At 53.7% G+C, this 15,016-nt stretch overlaps 1 protein-coding gene across 2 annotated transcripts in view; it reads right to left on the bottom strand.

The window, feature by feature from the left end:
• Positions 1-3,066: 3,066 nt before the first annotated feature.
• MTMR4 (myotubularin related protein 4) overlaps positions 3,067-15,016 on the bottom strand; it is a 57,537-nt gene continuing 45,587 nt past the window's right edge. For both annotated transcript variants that reach the window (XM_064677647.1, XM_064677646.1), the window contains 11 exons: positions 11,940-12,136; positions 11,619-11,747; positions 10,473-10,584; positions 9,841-10,036; positions 9,188-9,373; positions 8,235-8,405; positions 7,977-8,131; positions 6,475-7,648; positions 6,044-6,154; positions 5,707-5,795; positions 3,067-5,320 (listed from right to left, as the gene is read on the bottom strand). In XM_064677647.1, coding sequence (XP_064533717.1) covers positions 5,143-5,320; positions 5,707-5,795; positions 6,044-6,154; positions 6,475-7,648; positions 7,977-8,131; positions 8,235-8,405; positions 9,188-9,373; positions 9,841-10,036; positions 10,473-10,584; positions 11,619-11,747; positions 11,940-12,136 — 2,698 coding nt within the window. In that variant the 3' untranslated portion in view covers positions 3,067-5,142. The remainder of the gene's footprint in view (positions 5,321-5,706; positions 5,796-6,043; positions 6,155-6,474; positions 7,649-7,976; positions 8,132-8,234; positions 8,406-9,187; positions 9,374-9,840; positions 10,037-10,472; positions 10,585-11,618; positions 11,748-11,939; positions 12,137-15,016) is intronic.

The following is a 15,016-nucleotide window of genomic DNA, read 5'->3' as shown; positions in this document are numbered from 1 at the left end:
GGAAGAAGTTCTTCCTCCTGTCCAGCTGGAGCTTCCTGGGCATCAGTTCCTGCCCGTTCCTCCTGTGCCATTGCTGGGCCCCCCGAGCAGAGCCTGCTCCATCCTCTGCCCCCTCCCTGCAGCCCCTGACACACAGGGGGAGGGCCCCTCTCAGGGTCTGCTCTGGAGGCTGAACAGCCCCAGCTCCCTCAGCCTTTGCTGCTCAGGGAGATGCTCCAGTGCCCTCCTCATCCTCACAGCCTGCGCTGGCCCCGCTGCAGGAGCTCCCTGGCCCTGCTGTGCTGAGGAGCCAGAGCTGGGCCCAGCCCTGCAGATGTGCCTGCCCAGGGCTGGGCAGAGGGGCAGGATCCCTCCCTGCCCTGCTGGAAATGCTCTTCCTGATGCTCCCCAGGATCCCATTGGCCTTTTGGCCACCAGGGCTCCCTGCTGGTCAGGGACAGTTTGTTGGCCACCAGGACCCCCAGGTCCTTCTCCCAGAGCTGCTCTCCAGCAGGTTGACCCCAGCCTGGACTGGTGCCTGGGGTTATTCCTCCCCAGTTGCTGTATCAGCTGTGAGGAAGATGAGGGTTAACCCACGAGCAGGGAGTGGGAAGCAGGATGCTCTTTGGGAGCAGCCCTTGGTTGGGTCAGACTAAGAGCACTGTGAAACAAGATATTCACATCTTCCTTACATGACATCAACTACAATGCTCTCAAACTGATAAACAATTTGTGGAATAATCCTCTCAGGGCTCAGGTTTGTCTTGGAAAACACAGATCCTCTCAAGGAGGGTTAAAAGAAAAAACACATGTTCTGGGGCTTTTCAACAATAATTTTTCTACTCAGCTCTCACCTACTCAGTCAATCCTCTTTAAAAACTATCCAGCTTGTAATTATTTCTCAGGTCTCTCCTGTGCATGACACTGACAGGATGCTCTTGTTGTCACTTCCCAGGACCCCTCCTGTCACAGATTCCAGGGCTTATTGAGCATCCCTGCTGAGAGCAGCAACATTCACCTGGCAGAGCTGGGTCAGCTCCACAGGGATCAGGCAAGATGTTCTCAGTGGAGACTGTTCTGTACCCTACAGGCTGACTGACACATGAACCACACTCCTCACTCTTACTGGCAGCACATCCACCTTCATGGAGAACAACCTTTTCCTACAGTGTGGCCTGAGCAGCCACCAGAAGGACAGGTCACTCTCCTCCCTCAGGACAGTGCTGCTTTTCAAACCCCACAGCCCCCAGTGCTTCTCAAACCCACCCACCAACTCCTCGGTGCACCCTCAGCCCCACCATTCCTCAGCCCACCCAGTCCCCTCAGTCCCAACATCCCCCTAAAGCCCCCCAGCCCCTCAGCCCCTGCCATCCCTCAGTACCCCAGTCCCCTCAGCCCCCATCAATCCCCCTCAGCCCCTGCCATCCCTCTCAGCTCCCCCAGTCCCCTCAGCCCCCTCCAGTCTCTTCAGCTTCCCAAGTCCCCTTAGTTCTTGCCATCCCTTCAGCTTCCCTAGTCCCCTCAGTCCCCTCATCCCTCCCAGTCCCCTCAGCCCTCATCATCCCCCTCAGAATCCCCAGTCTCCTCAGTCCCTCTCAGTTCCTGCCATTCCCCTCAGCCCCCTCCTGCGTGGCCCTCGCAGGGTTCACAAGACCACACATCACCTTCCTCTTCCTCTTCTTCCTCCACATCCCCGGCAGTTCTAACGTTATCTGTTACCACACCTCAATGACCCCAACCACCCCCAGCCTGACCTGGCTCCTCACTGCACCTCAGTGCTGTTTATTTTGCTGGCTGGCTGGGGAGATATCGTGGCACATCACACGCAGCCCCGGTTGTTAATTCACTAGGAATTCCTGCCAGTTACTGCACGGATGGGGAAGGCTTTGATCTCCCTGCCTGTATTGGGTTCAGACCCATTTCAGCAGATATCCATTACCTCAGGTTGAACGTGTTGGCAATGATGGTTTTATGTTCAAGTGATAATTCTTCCCTCTGTGCTCAATAACCATGAGCGTTCAGCCGGACGTGACACCAGCCATGAGCGTCCCAGCAGCTTATTTATAACTTAATAAACGCTATTTATAAGTAATAAATGATTATTTATAGTTTAATCGGTGTGACTATTTGAGGAGCAACGGTGAATGTTTCACATTGCTCCTCATGTTTCTAATACAAGGCCTTTGGGTACCACCTGTCTGACATGAACACCTGAGCTGAACTGTGGCAGTTCACCAGGGATCTGCTTCTTTACATTGAGGACAGGCTTTCTAGGAGATTCTCTCTGGCTCCATCACAAATTATACCTGACCTGCAGCACCATCCAGCTGACAAAGCACAACAGTCCCATCCGCTGTCCAACCACACACCCACCTGGGAACAGGTGGTGGGAAAACATCAGTGAGGAGTGAGGGAATCATGGAATCCCAGAATGGTTTAGGTTGGAAGGGACCTTAAAGCCCATTTCATTCTAACCCCCTGCCATGGGCAGGGACACCTTCCACTAGCCCAGGTTGCTCCAAGCCCTGTCCAACCTGGCCTTGAACACTCCCAGGCATCCAGGGGCCTCCCCACCCTCACTGCTAAGAATTCCTTCCCAATATCCCATCTAACCCTGCCCTCTGGCAGTTTGAAGCCACTGCCCCTTGTCCTGTCCCTCCAGGCCCTTGTAAACAGTCTCTCTCCATCTTTCTTGTCAGCTCCCTTCTGGTGCTGGAAGGCCACAATCAGGTCACCCCAAAGCCTTCTCTTCTCCAGGCTGAACAATCTCAATTCTCTCAGGGTTTCCTCATAGGAGAGAATCCTGCCTAACATTTTTTCCTTAGAAAAGTAAAACTCCTCATGGAGTTGTTATAAGAGAGGCTGGAAGGGGCTGGTATCCTGGGAAGCTGCAGGTTTGTTTGGAAGAGAGCAGAAGTCCTCTAGCACAAGGTGCCTTGTGTCCTACCCATGATTCTGATCCTGAGAAGGGATATTAAACCCCTAACACACCTTAATTAAGGGAAAAAGTAGTGAGTGACAGCCTGAAAACCACTGGGCACACAGACAGACTTCCCACAGAGGAATGAAGGCCCCAAACACAGCAGCACTAATATAGAGATTTTATTTCGACTGTATTGAGTTGTACAGCACATTTTGTTTGTCACAATGCCATCGAACTGATTGGAGAGTTTTTGGCCAGCACATTGTGACGCTGAAAACTCACGAGAGCTAAAAGCAGTTTGGACTAATGGCCTGAACAGCAGGGCCAGGAGTACCTAGTTCTGGCTTCCTTATTGCTTGCAGTCATTCCAACACGTGCAAAACAGGAGCAAATCCAGTTTCTTCTGCCAGCCCAATGGTCACTCTTCCATGTCTGGCAATGACTGCAAGGTACAAGGCAGGGGAGAATCTGGAGCGAGGTGCCTTCTCTTCCCAAAGCCGTGTTGGTTGTTCCCAGTATGGAAAAGAAGCAGAGTCCAAGGAAGTACAGGGTCTTCAGAGGATGAGCTTCACTGGATTTACCAAACCAGAGGCTGACACATCAAAGTGCAGGAAAGGGTCGTTATTCCACTCCCTCTGATGGAGATGACAAACCATTACCAAAAAATCTGGGAGGTCACAACAGTGTGAAGTCCTTTGCCTTGTTAGCAGACCAATGTCCTCATACCAAGTCACATACCAAGGTATGAGACTGTCACATACCAAGTCTCAGCTCACGAGGTGCACAATATACCGAAAAGAAAACCCACATTTCTGCGAAGAAATGCCCCGTTTTCAAACTCTTCTTCCTCACTAATATCCGCAGACGCCTTGCAGAGGAGGCAGGATGGATGTTCCCCGAGGGATCTAGGGATTACAAGCCCACTGAAGCCCACTTTCTAAACCTTTCTTCCTTTCTAAACCCAGTTCCTTGTCCTTAAGATGAGTTGGGATTCCTGCTCTCGAGTTTAAAGGAGAAGCAGAGAGGCAATTACAAGTTGGCAACTCTGAACTTTGACCACTGTACAGGAGACAAAAAAAGAAGTCAAATTCAAGAGGCATTTTAGGTAGCGCTGGGGCAAGTCAGAGAGATTGTTTCCACCACTGAACAGATGCCACACGTCATGGTTATCACTGTAGCTTGGCTGTACATCCTAAAGTGAAAAGCACAGACCGTAGTGTCTACGTCAGCCAGTCCTTCCCCACCCCCGTTTTGGTATCGATGCTTCATTCTCCCTTCTTCGGGTTACATTAAGTGCACAGAAATATATAGCAGCATTTGGACTGAAACCCTCACATACACCAGACAGCACATTCCAGGAGGTAAAACAACACATTATGGCCTATACCCTCAAGGTATCAAGTTTTCAGGATAAAGAGCAGTAGGAAGTGGAGAGCTGAGGGCAGAAAAGGGGAGGAGGAGCAACACAGGAACACGAGTTCTGTTTCCATGCCAGGAGAGGATCAGGGTGCCATTCCTGTGTTAGCACCAGGCTGTGACACGACCGCAGACAAAGCAGACGGGCAGAGCAGAAGTGAAAAGCCAATCTCCCACCTCCCCACAGCGTGGGGGGCAGGGGCAGAGTCCAAAGTGCGCCCACCGATCCCAGCGGAGCCTGAAAACGGGCACGACCCGCTCGGCCCCTTCGCAGCCAGAATGAATTTCTCTTCAACGCCCGAGAGAAAATCAATTAGTGACGGCTAATGGGTCTTGTTCACCAAGCTGATCGCGAATCACACTCATGGAAAGAGAATCTACAGGTCTGCTCCAGGTTGAGGCCCTTCCGACGCCCGCGGGCCCACCGGGAGCCTGCCCTCTTCCTTCTCGTACAGCAGCCTGCCTTTGGAGGGGGAGGTGGTTCTAAACATGCCTTTCTATTGCTTTGGGGGGACTTTGCACAGGCAAGAGCTGTGAAAGCATTGCTTTCCAGCCCACAAAAGGAAGAGGTTGTGATCCCCTCTCAGCCCTAGGTCGTCAGGACTACAACGCACGGGCCCACCGGTTCGGAGTGGGGACACACCCCATCCTCTCTGATCTGAGCTCCTCTGCTCCAGCCTGGCAGTGAGGCTGCTGCAGACAGTGCATTCCAGCTTGGTGTTCAAGTGTTGCACCAAAGGCCTTCACAGTTACCCTGGAGGCAGAGTCACCCTTCAAACCCACGAGAGAAAAGGCTGGGCTTAGACAGGTCCCTTGTCTGGCATTCAGCTGGAAGCTGTGGCGATGGGTTTCTTCAGATGTTGGCTCATGAGCTCCCTGGCACGAGACACTTGGATGTTGTCATAACAGGAGTTACAAACGAGGACAGGGTCATACAACTGCTGATCAGGGATGGGCAGCTTCAGATGGCAGCAACTAGCACAGAACACGTTCCCACAGTTCCTGTCAAGGAGCAAGAAAACCAGTGAGAAGAGAGCTGGGAACACCACAGCAGAACTTGCACAAAGGGCCCAGGTTGGGGTGAAGCACCAGCCTGGCTGAGGACTTGTCAATGTGTTTCTTATACTGTGGTGTGCCACACAAGCAAACTGCTAGAGCTGAGAGGCACTCATGGGCATTGCTGCCCAGGAGAGGGATCAACGGCTTTGGAAAAACAGAAACAAGAACCATGACGAAGGGAAATCTGCAGGGAATTGCTGAGGCCTGGCACAGTACAGAGAGATCTAAAACCTTCTCCTGGGAGCTGGAGGGAACAGACATGGCAGAGGGGCATTTCGTGGGCACCAGGCTGAGGAGGGGAGCAGAGCCAGAGCGCTGGTGTTGCTTACCTGCAGTGGTGCCTCCGCTTGGCCAGCCAGAACTCACAGTCGCAGTGAAAGCAGTGCGAGGCCATGTGGTCCGGAACCCACCGCGTCACCTACGGAGACACCAGTCAGCTCCCAGTCTGGGACCCCCCCGCCACAGCTCTGCACAGCCTCAGGGTGGCTTTGGGCCACACCAGGCTGGCTCAGAGCAAGCCCACCCCACCAGAGCCAGCAGCAGCAGAGGATGTGATAAAGACCCAGGTGGCTGCTCTCTGCCTCGCTCTGCTGCTGTACCCACCCCAGTCAGCTGCAAAGAAACATTCCCTCCCACTGCATCCCAGCTCCACAACGGGACATGTACCTCAGTCTCCTTCTTATCCACAGGCTCCCAGCTCGCTTCTGACAAACAGTCCTCACTGTGGTCAGAACAGAAATCCTCCGTGTCGCTGCCATCCGACTCCTTCAAACATGTCTGCAAAACGAGACCAGGTCACCGACCCCATCCACTCCAGGGCATTCCCTGCTCCGTGCTGGTGAGGGGCACCTGGGTGGCTCCAGAGCGCCCCAAATCAAGGGGTAAAGCATCCATGAGTGTGCAGGAGCTTGGCCCTCAAGCAGCAGAGATACCTCTGCGTGGCACAAGGACAGGGACAGGAAGGGAACAGGGCTGAGGAAACAGAGGAACAACCTCACCCACCCCCTCCCAAAGGGCTCTGGGTGGAGAGGGCAGCATGAGGGGGGTGCAGGGACCCCTGCAGTGCCAGGGCCGGGCTGTGAGAGGCCAGTACTCACAAAGTCATCCTCGTAGTCCATGGGGGGCTCAGCCGGGGGGGCGCAGAAGTGGCGGATGTCCAGGCGCAGCTGCAGCTCCCGAACCTGCCGGCGCAGCTGCTCCACCTCCTGCTTGTAGCTGGCCTCGATCTGCCGCAGCCGGTGCTGGATCACGTCCGTGGGGAAGGGCAGCCCGTCGTCGTCCAGGTACAGAGGAGGCACAGGAGAGGGGCATTTTGGCGGCATGTGCTTGGGACCAGAGGCTTGTTTCAGGTGGCAGGGCAGCCACGAACGGCTGGGCTTCCCGAAGTGTGTGCCCACGTGGCCGGCGCAGGCCGAGGGCTTCCCACCTTCCCTGGCAGGCCACGGGCCACTGAGGCACAGGCCCGGGGCCCGCAGGGGTTTGCTGCTCAACCTCTTGCTGCAGCAGCCATAGGAGAGGAGGTGTCTGGGGGCAGGCTCCCCATTGGGGAGCGATGTCACCATGCCTTGAAAACTGTCCCAGTTGGACCCCAGGAAGGAGAACTCGCTGCTTTGGCTCTGGGAGATGGGCTTACGCCACTGCTCCAGCGGGACCCTGCCCGGCCGGCCGGGCTCCTCGCAGGGCACGCTCCGCCCACCATCAGCTCTGCCCTTGTCTGCATCCGGGCAGGGGATGCCCGGAGCAGGGCCTGGGATGTCCTGGGAAGGGGCGCCTGGTGCCAGAGACTCCTGGCTGGGAATGTCTTGGTGGGTTGTGGTTCTCTTGTCAGCAGATTTCAAAGACTCCTGGGGACAGGTTTCTAACTGCTTTCCAGAACTGGTGGAAACCTTGTCAACATTTTCCTCTCCGGAATGATTTGGAGCTGGTCCCGTGCCATCCAGTTCCGCTGTGTGTGTTCCCTTTCCTGCCTCCACAGGGACACTGCTGGCTGGCACAGCAGCCCTGCTGCCTGGCTGCCTGCTCTGCCCCTCCTGCTCAGCACAGCTGCTGCCTTGCAGGGGTGGGTTCTCCTCCTCCTCCTCCACCTGCCGTGCCTCTCCTGTGGCCACCACAGCACTGTCAGCCCCCTCAGTGGCAGCATGTCGGGCTTCCAGGCCCACCCGGACCTCCTGGCAGTGGTTGTTCAGGTTGGGATCACTGGATGTGCGGGTCAATGGGCTGCTGGAGTCACAGGCTGAGAGCAGGTCATCCATAGATCGAGTCTTTGGTAATCTAGAACCCAAAAGCAAAGCAAATCTCACAACAAGCCCCCTGAAACTTCCCCGGTTTCAGTCAAATCTGAGATGAGGGAAGGGAAATGTTCCAAATAATTACAGCTTGTGGGCAGCTGCATGAGCCAAAATGCACAGTGCTACAGTGTGGCCTCTGCTGTCTGCCTTTGAGGTGCAGCAGGGAGCTGCACACCTCCTTCTCCAAGTGGCTGGGACACTGCTCTTGCTCCCACAGGGAACATGAGAATAGGTCAACCCGAGGAACTACAGGGAGGGAAGGAAGGTCTGCAGGTAGGCAGCAACCTGGGCCTGGAGCTTTAGGCTCTTACCTGTCCAAACACCTGCCGCTGAACTCCTGGCTCTGGGACCCAGGGGGCATGTAGATGTCCATGTCATCCTGTCCCAGAGGATGTGGTGAGGAGGCTGGGAGGTACACGGCTGTCCAGAGGTGCAGCGCGCGCACGTGGCACACGGGGTGGAGCACCTGCGACAACCCCACGGTCAGAGATGAGCGCGAAAGGAAACCCCTCCTGCCCCTCCCCGGTGCCTGGCAGGGGGAAAGGACCTGGGCCAGGAGTTCTACTGACCTGCTCAGACCCTGGCATGTAGAGAAGGTTGTGGAAGTTCTTGTTGCCAGCCCGCAGGAGGGACCACACGGAGCAGGTGCGCTTGTAGATGTTGTGCATCTCGCGCTCGCAGGGGCTGTTCCCCAGGAAGGTCCCGTAGAGGCAGGAATATGTGTGCTGCACCAGCTTCACCTGGGGTATGGAAGGGACAACATCAGGAAATGGGGACTCCTGTCCACAGGGGACACGTCTTCCCCTCCTCTGGGGTGGCTCATGCACTGCCTACCCCATCGGTGACCCCATTGCTGTCCTTGCTTCCAGACAAAGTAGGACAGGGACAGTACAGGTATCACCTGGATTGAAGTGAAAGCAACACTCAACTGACACCAAACCCATCCCTCTATAACTCTCACCTGCATTATTTGATAAGATTGAGATTAATTTTTTCCTAATGTATTTTTTTGAAACGTTTCAGACTTATACAGCTCTGAGATAGGCAAATCAAACCAGTGGTTTGATCAGTGCTGGCATTTGAATTCCCTGGACTGGAAAGGGATCTGAAGAAGGGATTCAGGGAAACCAGAGAATCTAAACCCTTTACCATAAGCATGTTCATGGGGGAAGGGTTTTAAACTAAAACAGGAGAGATTTAGATTAGATGTTAGGGACAAGTTCTCCCCTGTGAGGGTGGGGAGGCCCTGGCACAGGTTGCCCGGAGAAGCTGTGGCTGCCCCATCCCTGGAAGTGTCCAAGGCCAGGTTGGACAGGGCTTGGAACATGGCAGGAGGTTGAAACAAGATGGTCTTTAGGACTCTTTCAACCCAAACCATTCTGGGATTCTGTGATCACTGCACAATTTCCTGAGTTCTGCAGATCTGCTTTCTTTCAACCCCAATACTGTTAAAACATCATGACCTTCCCCCTGCCTCTACTCACATCTGGGATAAAGACACGTTTGCATGTGTATTTCTTACCAAAAAAGCTTCATTAAATTCAAAGAGGCAGGGAAACTGCTTCAGAAGCTGATGAACAGCATCCAACCACTGGAGAAAAACCGGGCACTGCTCATTCTGATCTTCCACCTTCTCCTGGTGCCCACAGCGATCCCCAAACTTGTGCCCAAAATCCAGCCAGTCTGACTCAACCAGCACCTGGAAACCCTGTGAGTAAAAGAAAACAACAACTGCAGAGACTTTGCTGAGGGCACATAGCAGGACAAGGCAAGGTCCATCCACCAGGAAACTCAGGATGGGGAAGGGCTGGGAAGGAGGCTGCAGCAGTGCCTGGTTTGGGAGCAAAGCTCCCTGAGTGTCAGGGGTTTCCAGACACAGACTAACAGTTGTTATTTCTATCCAATAAACACACTGGAGAACTAAGAGCAGGGAAGCAGCTGAACCTCGAGCACAAGATGTTATTTCCCACAGCACTTCCCCAGGCTGGGCAGAGCAGTGAGGAACAGTTCACCCAAAACAGGCGGGAAGAGGACAAGGAAAACCCAACGCCCACAGCAGCAGCTCGGAAATGCCATTAGGCTTATTCCCAAATGTGATCCTACTCCTTTCCATGGAGACTCCGAGCCAAAAGCTGCCTTTGAACAGACATGAACTGCAGCAGAGCACAGTCCTACCTCCATGGTCCTGTAGTAAGGGTCCAGGAGAATCTTTGCCAGTGCCACAATCTGCGGGGTCCTGTCCCAGCCGTCGGAGCAGTGAACCAGCACCGGACGCCCTTCCCTGTCGACAGCACTGGAGACCAGCACTGCTGCCTTCAGCATCACAGACAGGTGCTGCAGCCACTTGGTGCTCTCCAGGGCTGAAAGCCAGCTGGAAGAGGAAAAAAAAGCAAAAAAAAAAAAAAGGTTGTTTAGTTCTCCCATGAAAAAAAAAAATCAAATCTATCTTCAGTCCTTTTGGAATCCTCAGTGGAAATCAGTCTTTTCTAAAACATGTCCCAGAAGAGGCAGGCAGCCTGGGAAGAAGGGCAAAGAATTCAGTGCCTAATTTAATTTTTCTAAAATACAGCCATCTTTTAGAAACCCTCAGGGGACACACACAGCCAAGTGGCACCAAGGCAGTGCTGCAATCCCTTTTGGATTAATGGATCAAAATGAGCAGCATTCAGGCACTGTGAGCACCTTCCTGTCCCTCCATTTTTGCACATAGAAACCTCGGATAGGAAAAAGCAGAGAGAAAGGAAGGAAAAACCTCTCAAGATATTGACAGATACGGCATCACAGTCAGCTGGAGAACAGTCACTTACTTGCTGGGGTCAGGCACCTGACTGCAGACAGCACGGAGATACTGGAAACTGTTCCGGATGGAGTGGATGTTGGCCATGCCCATGAACACGACTTCACAGTTTGGGTAATACTCTGACATGAGAGACAGGAACATTCAGAGAGAGCCACAGCAGTTATAGAATATTCTGAGTTGGAAGAGACCCACAAGGATCAGTCTCCAACTCTGCTGCCACCACAGCAACTGCCTCCACACCCTCAGTGCAGCCACCCCCTCACACATCATTTCTGGTCTTCAAGGAGTCACTAAGTTTGGGAAAGGCCTCCAAGATCAAGCCCAACCATTCCTCCAGCACTGCCAAGGCCAAAACTAACCCATGTCCCCAGGTGCCACATCCACATGTCTGTTAAACCCCTCCAGGGATGGAGACTCCACCCCTGCCCTGGGCAGCTGTGCCAGGGCTGGACAACCCTTTAGGTGAAGAAATTTTCCCAGTATCCAACCCTGGCACAACTTGAGGCTGTTCCCTCTCCTCCTGTCCCTTGTTCCCTGGGAGCAGAGCCCGACCCCCCCCGGCTCCCCCCTCCTGTCAGGGAGTTGCAGAGCCAGAAGGTCCCCCCTGAGCCTCCTTTTCTCCAGGCTGAGCCCCCCCAGCTCCCTCAGCTGCTCCTGCTGCTCCAGCCCCTTCCCCAGCTCCGTTCCCTTCCCTGTACATACTCCAGCCCCTCAGTGTCTTTCTTGCAGTGAGGGACCCAGAACTGCCCCCAGGATTTGAGGGGCCTCAGCAGTGCCAGCACAGGGGGACAGTCCCTGCCCTGGGCCTGCTGCCACACCATGGCTGGCACAGCCCAGGTGCCCTTGGCCTCCTGGGCTCATGTTCTGCTGCTGTCAACCAGCACCTCCAGGTCCTTTCCCAGCTTTCCAGCCCCTCTGCCCCAGGCCTGGAGTGTTCATGGGGTTGTTGTGACCCAAGTGCAGAACGGGGAGCTTGGCCCAGTTGAACCTCCTACCGCTGGCCTTGACCCATTGATCCAGCCCTTCCAGATCCCTCTGTAGGAACATGATCCCAGAGGCCAGGTACCAAAATGCTGCCCCGACCCCCAGCTGTGCTCTAGGACCCACTGCAAGGCAGGTGCAAGAGGAAGGAGCTCTGGGATGTGCTCGGTACCTTCACACTCGCAGCCACCTCCCTTGGCTCTGTTGGCCACGGCCGCGGTGTAGGACCTGGCGTCCAGGATCAGCAGCTTCTGAGGAGTCCCTGCGTTCTCCACGCCCGAACACGCCGTCAGGGACGAGTCTGCTGGGACAGACATGGACTGAGCTCCCGGCACCTCCCTCCCTCCCTCCCTCCCACAGCCGCCACGAGCGATCCCAGGGACACACGGCCTGACAGGGCCCAGAATGTCCCCCCGGCTAAAGGCGGAGGTGGCGCCGGGAGCGGCACGGGGGCGCTGGAAGCCCTAATTCCCACATCCAGGGGCTGTCTCACCGAAGTCGGCGTCGCAGGCCTCGCTGCCGTCGCTGCTCCCGGTGTGTGGCGCGGCACCGGCCGCCTTCGCGCCGGGGTTCAAGGCACAGGCTTTGGCAATGGATGTCACCAGGTACTCGTCGTCGGCGTTGCGCCAGCCCCACCAGCTGATCTCGGGCTGGCTGCACCGCGCGATCACCGCCCCGTTGCGCACGTGTCTGCGGGGGAAGGAGAGACTGAGGAACCCTCTGGAGAGGGAAGGGAAAACCCAGGAAATGTGCCCCGTGTACAGCCAGCACCTGAGCAACCTCCGGGCTGCAGCTGCTTTATCTGCCGCGCTGACTCCGAGGGGCAGAGGAGGGGCAGGGACTGAGCTCTGCTCTGGGGGGACCAGGGACAGCCCCCAGGGAATGGCTGGAGCTGTGTCAGGGCAGGCTCAGGTTGGATCTCAGCCAAAGGTTCTTCCCCCAGAGGCTGGTTGGGCACTGCCCAGGCTCCCCAGGGCAGTGGGCACAGCCCCAAGGCTGCCAGAGCTCCAGGAGGGTTTGGCTGATCCTCTGGGGCACAGGGGGTGACTCTTGGGGCTGGGCCTGTGCAAGGCTCAGGGTTGGACTCCAGGATCCTTGGGGGTCCCTCCCAGCTCAGCACATCCTGGGATTCTGTGTGACTCTTGCACTGAGTGCTGAAACAGGGCAGGGAATCTGAAATAATCATTATTCATGACTACAGCACTGACAGAGGCTAAATTAGCCTTGTATTTTTATTTAAAATAATACAGAATCATAGAATCACTACGGTTGGAAAAGACCTCCCAAGATCATCAAGTCCAACCTTCGACTTCTATTTATATATAGAAATATATACTTTAATCTATAAATATATCATATATAAAATATATATTATTGTAGCTAGATAGGTATTTATATATTAAACCAGAGAGAAGAACTTTAAATCATTATGGTTGTACTTTGGGAAAGTAATAACTATTCTACAGAATCACAGAATGTGCTGAGTTGGAAGGGACCCACAAGGATCAGAATCCAACCCTTAGCCCTGCACAGAACCATCCCTAAGAGTCACACCAGTCATTCCACAAGATCCCAGAATGGTTTGGGTTGGAAGGGACCTTAAAGACCATGTTCTTCCACTGCCCTGCTGTGGGCTGGGACACCTTCCACTTCATTTAATGCTGTTTTGCTCTCCCCTTCTCTTTTTCCTCCCTTAAATTATGGACTGGTTGTTAAACCATTTCACTTATCACCTGTATGTCGGAAAGATGAGCTCACTCGGCATCAGACTGGGGAGTTTCTGGGTGGAGGCCTGAGCTGGTGTTTATCAACAACCCCTAAATGTGAACCCTACCCTGGCTGTTGCTTATTGACGCCTCCCAGGAGGCCTGAAGCAGTTCATTTTTCACATGAACACACTGGTCAAGTCACCCACAAATGGCCTGCAAAGGGAAGGGACCATGAAGTGACAAAGTTGCTGGGGACAGAGAATGACCCAGGAGAGTCTGTGGCTGCCTGGAAAAAGTTGCAAATGCTCTCACATGATAAAAACAGAGGCTGAAATTTAGTATTAATAAGTGAAGAATGTTTACAGATGATCAAAACATAACCCCAGCTATGACATGGAGCAGTTCAGTGCAAACCAGCAGCCAAATCCCAAAGGCTTGGAAGTCACTGGAGAGCTCTGAAAAAGCCTCATTGCTCAAGAGGAGCAGAAAGGTTAAGACTGTGGTACCAGTTTTTGGGAAAAGAATATGACAGAAAGTATCACGGCTTCACATCTCAACCAATCTTAAAATGACATAAATTTTTCACTAATCCATCTCAAAAAGGATCACGTCATACTCAAACCTTCAGAGAAGGCAGAGGTGCAGAAGAGCTTCACTTTAGGACCAACTTAAGTAGGAAACAACCACCCACCATGAGAGAAGGACAAGAACGGAAGAGAAGCATAAAGGGTCTAGAAAGATAAAAAAAGGTGAGTTTGGAAGATTAGTCTTGTTTTCCCCTGAGAGAAACACAGGCAAGCACTGGAATGGTCATGCCATACCTTTCAGAAAAACAAGTATTTTTTGGACAATGAATGAAACAAAGAATGGACTCACTGCCACAGTGCAATGTGGGAGAACAAACTGTTCCAAAATACATTCCAAAATTCTTGGTGGCAGGTCCACCAAGTGACCATGACATACAGTCACCCATTCTCCTGAATGGGTGTAGGAAATCTAAGATCCCACATGCTCCAAAGATGCCCCAGGAAAGAATACCTGCATCCCTGTCCCATTTGTCACACTTTCCCGAGGTGCTACTCCTGGTGCCTGGTCCTTCCTGGAGATGGGATAATGGACTGGACATTATCCTGCACCTCACACCTCACACCAACCATGCTCAGCCCTGCCCATCCCTTCCTGCAGCACCTCCCTGAAGATCACAGAATCACACAATCATGGAATGGTTTGTTGGAAGGGAACTTAAATATCGTCCAGTTCCACCCCCTGCCCTGGGCAGGGACACATCCCACTATTCCAGGTTGCTCCAACCTGGCCTTGGACACTTCCAGGGATGGGGCAGCCACAGCTTCTCTGCCCAATCTGTGCCAGGGCCTCACCAGCCTCCCAGGGAACTATTTCTTCCCAAAATCCCATCTAACCCTGCCCTCTGTCAGTTCATGTAGTTTCCTTAATGTCATCTCACAGATAATAGTGATGAAGACTTTAAACTTCCAAAGAAATAATACTCACATTTGGCCAAGTTGAAATACTGTGGGGTCCTTTACTTTTGGTGCCATTTTGTTTTGCAAGGTGACTGGAGAGCAGTCACTCCCAGGAGATCTATTCCTGCCTTCAGGATCACTCAGGGATGGATAACACAGACAGCAGCAAAGGCTTTGTTTATACTAGTAAATGAACCAGAGCCAAGGTGTGGACTTAAGCACCGGGCTGTGATCTCCAAGCCTGTTTGTGAGCCACCCACAGTCCCCAGTCTGTGCCAACCAGCACTTTCCCAGACAGCGCCTGAGCACGTTTTGGGAAAGGCAGGTGCCGTGCCAGGGACTGCTCCCAGCAGGCTGTTTGGATGCAAGGACACTGT

Source organism: Pseudopipra pipra, chromosome 21 (genome assembly GCF_036250125.1).
Source record: "Pseudopipra pipra isolate bDixPip1 chromosome 21, bDixPip1.hap1, whole genome shotgun sequence".
NCBI lineage: Eukaryota > Metazoa > Chordata > Aves > Passeriformes > Pipridae > Pseudopipra > Pseudopipra pipra.
This window is presented reverse-complemented; position numbering and strand designations above follow the sequence as displayed.